This window comes from Cucurbita maxima, unplaced genomic scaffold (assembly GCF_002738345.1).
Source record: "Cucurbita maxima cultivar Rimu unplaced genomic scaffold, Cmax_1.0 Cma_Scf00011, whole genome shotgun sequence".
Lineage (NCBI taxonomy): Eukaryota > Viridiplantae > Streptophyta > Magnoliopsida > Cucurbitales > Cucurbitaceae > Cucurbita > Cucurbita maxima.
In genome coordinates, this window is record NW_019272027.1 from 4549713 (window position 1) to 4555289 (window position 5577).

The following is a 5577-nucleotide window of genomic DNA, read 5'->3' on the forward strand; positions in this document are numbered from 1 at the left end:
TTTTTTGAAAAATAAATAGATGAAATATTTTTCAAAGTTTATCAATAAATAAATAAAAGGGACAAGTGGTGTAAAGTCGATAGCGATGGACCTCCGGGAACGAGGTGAGGCAACCGCGAGTGGACGCCGGAGAAATCTCAGCAGTGTAAACAGAAGCAATCAAACCGGCGAATCCAGTTCCAACGCCGGCGACGAATCGGCCAAACATGAGAAACGAGTAGTTAGTGGCAAAACCCATGAGAAGAGCTCCGAAAAAGAAGAATCCGGCGGCGAGAGCCATGGTGTAACGGCGGCCAATCCAATCGGAGATTCTCCCGGCGGCAGCAGCTCCAAAAATAGAGTACAAGCTTATAATCCCAACAAGAATCTCCACCTTCACGTCGGAGATCCCAAAATCCTTCTTAATGAAAATCACCGCTCCACTCATCACACCAACATCTGTTTCAAATTCCATTAACCAAAATTTTCAAGAAATAATCTGCGAAAAAAAAAAAGAAAAAAAAAAGAGCTGACCGTAGCCGAGCAAGACGGAAGCCATGGAAGCCATGGTTGCACAAGCAATAGCATAGTTATTTCGCTTGGGGTTGATTGGAGGAGGGGAATCCGCCGGAGTTTTCTCGCCGGAAATTGCAGAGGGCTTGTTTTCCGGGTCGGTCATTTTGTTGAGAGCTAGAAAGGGTTTGTGGGATAATAATTGAGCCTCTCATTGACTTATAATTAATTAAATTTTGGCTATGCATATTTACTATATTACAAAGATCAAATATTTGGCCATTAAATTTTATCCTAATCTTTTATATCAAAATATCATTTAATTTCATATGATAAACAATCAAATTTACTTAGATTAGCTATGAAATGTAAATTTAATAAACTATATATTAAATTCTTTCAACAATATTTTATACTAAACATTAAATATCTTCAATAAACTATATATTTAAAAGAATGGAAGAAATAAAAAATGAGGATAATTTTGAAGGAATTTTTTTGGCGCGTAGTGTAATAGACACCGTGGACGTAGAAAAGGAGAAATTGGACGTTTGGATGGTGGGTGAATAGGGACATTTACGGCATTTTCTATTTTCTTCCATTTCCATTTTTCAGTCACATGTCGCACTTTAGGTAATTGATGAGGTTGGCATGTCGCTTCCCACATCCAAGTTGATACTGCGTGTTGTAACAACCCACGGCCCAAACTCCGAGGCCCACCAGCCTCGACTCGAACGGTAATGATCTACTTTTCGAAGGATTTGATTCGATGATCGTCACTTAGTGACATAGAAATAAGTAAAAATATGTAAAATTTAAAACATTTAAACCACGTTTGAAATTTAATTAAAATAGTAATGAAATTGTGATATTACAAAAGACAGAGTGAGGCCACAAAAATTGAGCGAATGTGGAGTAAACTATAGAGGAAAAATCGTACATCATAAGATATTGTAAGCATGTTCTACGGTTATCTAGGTCTCTTATGATTAAGTCAGGTTTACAATTAAGGGCTAGTCGGCAAACCTTTAATCCTCCCCGTATAACCGCTAAAATCACATACATATACAATAGAGAAATAATATAGCGACCTAAACATGGATACCTAGTCATGACTTCAATTTCACTCAAATCAGAGCTCAACTCATGCCTTTATAAAAAAAAAATGTGCAGCATAGCGTATAACGTGCTTTTACATACTTCAAATTAACTCCCTCTATGCTCAAATCTTGATAACATGTTTCCTATAACATGTTATTGATCATACTAAAGGCATGTTTTCAGTTCCATTCAAATTAGAGTTCAATAGATCATTTTTGGAGAAATGTATACCAGAACGTTTAATATACTTTTTCATACATCAAATCATATACTTTTTCATACATCAAATCATATACTTTTTCATACATCAAATCAACTCAATTCAGGCTCAAATTTATATAACATGCTTCTTAAATCAAGCATATTATGAGCATAACCTAATCAGAAGCATATTAGGGGGGGTGCAGGGCGGACGATTTCAAAGCGGACTCCCATTCATTAGATAGAGAAGATCGCCAAGATTTCGTGATCCGCTGCCGAACTTATTCCTTCCAATTCAACGGGCATTCTCAACATTATGCCTTGAAGAGGACTCGAACCTCCACGCTCTTTAGCACGAGATTTTGAGTCTCGCGTGTCTACCATTTCACCACCAAGGCATCTTGAAAGTGAATCATATTCCATGAATATGATATCTATCTAGTGTGATGTATGGAATATATGACAACGGTGGAGTGTTAGAGTATTTCTATTGCTCGGTCATGTCATATAGGTCCGAGTCGGACATCCAATTGCTTCGATTTGAATTATCCGGAGGATGCCTTACTATTATATCAAAAAGATGAATATTTAGTAATAAATTATAGTTTACTCTATATATAGTATTTGATATTTTATTATAAAGTAAATATGTAATATTTATCTTTCCATTTATTGTTATTTTCATTTATTATTATTGTCATGTCTTTGATTATAAATAAGATAACTTTCACACCTACTTTCATACTATTTAGTTGTCGTGGTATTTCCATTTATTACTATTTCCATTTATTACTATTTTCATGTCCTCTAATTTATTTAATTTTAAATAAGATAACTTTCCGATGTGGTAGATAACTTTCAGGTGTGGTAGATTAAGTAAACATTTTCACACTTTCACATCATTTAGGTGTGGTGGATTAAGCAAACATTCTCACAAGCTCTCACACATTAGATTTACTTTTATGTGTTTGGAACGTCCATGTATAACTGGATTTTTGGATAGTTTAATAGTTGAAGTATTATCACACATTAGATTTGTAACTTTTATTTGAGAGTGATCAATCTCTTTGAGTATTCTCCTCATCTGAACAGCTTGAGATGCACAGGCACTTGCAACAACAAACTCTAGCTTCTGTAGTTGATAAGATGATTATAGGCTGCTTACGAGAAGACTAAGCTCCTGCTCCTCCAATCATCATAAACACATAGCCTGAAGTATTTTTGCTATCTTCTATGTCTCCAGCATAGTCACTATTAGTAAATCCAATTAAATCACTAACTCCTCCCTTTCACTAAAATACACCATAATCTCTTTCTATAAAATACACCATAATCTACGGTATCTTTCAAGTACCTTAAAACCCTTTTAGCTGGTGCAAAATGTTGTTGTGTTGGACATGTCATAAAACGACTAATCAAACTTACAACAAACCTGAAATCAAGACGAGTAGCTGTGAGATACATCTACTTTTGCACCATTTTCATCCTTGCCAATTTTCTGTCCCGAAACAATGGGATTACAAACAGAATTGTAATTCTCTGTATCAAATCGATTACCATCTAATCTTTGAATTACCTCTGTTTCAAGAAAAAATATCATCTAACCTAAGTCAGTCATATCAAACTCTTTCTTCATGGAACGTTTAAACTCCTCCAATAATTCTTCGTCTCCAGTAAATAAAAGATCATCAACATAAATGTTTACAATAGGAATTTTACCTCCCTTCTTCTTAATGAAAAGTGTCTCCTCACTGGAACTACTTTTGAATCCTTCCTTGATGAAATAGGATTCTATTCGACTAAAGCACGTTCTAGGAGCTTGTTTTAATGCATAGAGAGTCTTTTGGAGTTTATACACCATCTCCTCACTTCCCTTTTTCTCATAGCATTTTGGTTGTTCAACAAAAATATCTTCTTTTCGCCAAATAAAAGAGTTAATTTGACATCTAACTGATAGAGTTTCCAATCTTTTTGGGCGGCAAAAGCAATGATCATTCTCAGTCTTCATTCTGGCCATAGGTGCGTACACCTTCGTATAACCAATTCCATGCTCTTGTATGTAGCCTTTTACAACCAATCTTGCTTTGTATTTATCAATTTCTCCAAGACTCATTTAGCTTGGTTTTATAAATCCATTTCACTCCTATTTTTCTTTGCTCCAGTCGATTGAACCATCAAATTCCATGTTTTATTTTTTTCAATGGATTTGATTTCTTCCTCCATAGTCAATCTTCATTTTTGGGCTTTTGATAGCTTCCTCAAAATTCACAGTATCTGAAATCATTAAAAATGTCATATTTTCTTCATCCTCTTCAGATAAGCCTTCACCGAAAGTATAATCTGCTAACCATACACGTAGATGTCGATTTCTCCCCTCCCTTATTGTCAAATCTGGTGCAACAGTTACTGAAAAATTGTTTTCAGCAACCGGTTCAGTCGTTTCTTCCGTGATTTCCCCTTCTTCGTTTTCAGCAACTGGTTCAAATGTTTCAGCAACCGGTTCAGTCGTTTCCTCTGTGATTTCTCCTCCTTCAGCTGTGTTCTTATCAATTTCAATATTTTTCCCTGTCCAATTTTGTTTCACCTTCAAAAACTTTCCAATCTTATTCACGATCTTCCTCGAAAGCTACATTACGACTTACTATAATTTTATTTGTAGTTGGATCAAACATTATGTAGCCTTTGGATTTGCTGCTGACTCCAAATAAAACACATGTTACACTCTTATCTTCAAGTTTGCTTCTCTAGGAATTTGGAATATGGACATGTCCCACACATCCAAAAACTTTGAAATAATCTACTCATGGTTTCACTCCGCTCAAAGGCTCTTCAGGTGTCATGTCTTTTACTGCAAGAGTGTGTGATCGATTCAAAATGTGAATCGTCCACCTGACTGCTTAAGGCTAGAAATTTTTAAGCACTTTCTTCTCTGTCACATAGCTCTTACCAAGTTCATCACAATGCGATGTTTGCGTTCGGCCACTCCATTTTACTGTGGGGTATAGGTTGTGGTCAATTGTCTCTTCACTCCATGTTTGCAAAAATGGTTGAATTCTGTCGAGTTGAATTCTTCTCCTCTATTTGTCCTTCGACATTTTATAGGCATTCCAATTTCTTTTTCCATCAATGTATCAATGTTTTGAAACATTTAAAATAATAAAATATTTCTGATTTTTCTACAAGAAAATAATTCCATGTCTTTCTTGAAAACTCATCTATAAAGCACAACAAGTACTTTTTCTGTCCACTTGAAGCTGGTGAAATTGGACCAGATAAATCTACATGAACAAGACCTAATTTTTGTATTGCTCTCCATTTACCCATTTTTTAAAATGGAGTTCGATGTTGCTTGCCTTTCATACATGCCTCACAGGTGGTGTTTGAAGCTACAATTTGCGACAGGCCTTTCACCATGTTTTTGTGTTTCAAGGTGCACAAGCCTTGGTAGTCGAGATGACCATAGTGATGGTGTCAAAGTGTTGACTGATCCGTACTTGAAACTTGGAGGCATCTTCTTCCATTTGTTGTGGTAGATGGTTTAGTGCGTAAAATAAACAGCCAATTTACGCTCATAATTGATTCTGCTATTTTCCTTTTTTGTGGATGATAAATGCTATATACACCATCTTTAAACAACACTGCTTTCTTGTAGTTGTCCAACGCTCAAGAGATTATTTTTGAGTTCATGTACCCAATACACATTTCTAATAGTGCATCGAACCCCATGTAAAGTTAATTTCACTGTACCCTTTTCCATAACTTTCATACTTGTATTATTTTCAA

At 35.5% G+C, this 5577-nt stretch overlaps 1 protein-coding gene across 1 annotated transcript in view; it reads right to left on the reverse strand.

Annotated features, from left to right (window-relative positions):
- The window catches only part of LOC111486453 (polyol transporter 5-like), a 2830-nt gene extending 2109 nt beyond the window's left edge, over window positions 1–721 (reverse strand). Inside the window, exons 1-2 of the mRNA XM_023133616.1 lie at window positions 514–721; window positions 92–438 (exon numbers count right to left, since the gene is read on the reverse strand). Coding sequence (XP_022989384.1) covers window positions 92–438; window positions 514–658 — 492 coding nt within the window. The 5' untranslated portion in view covers window positions 659–721. The remainder of the gene's footprint in view (window positions 1–91; window positions 439–513) is intronic.
- Window positions 722–5577: the final 4856 nt, after the last annotated feature.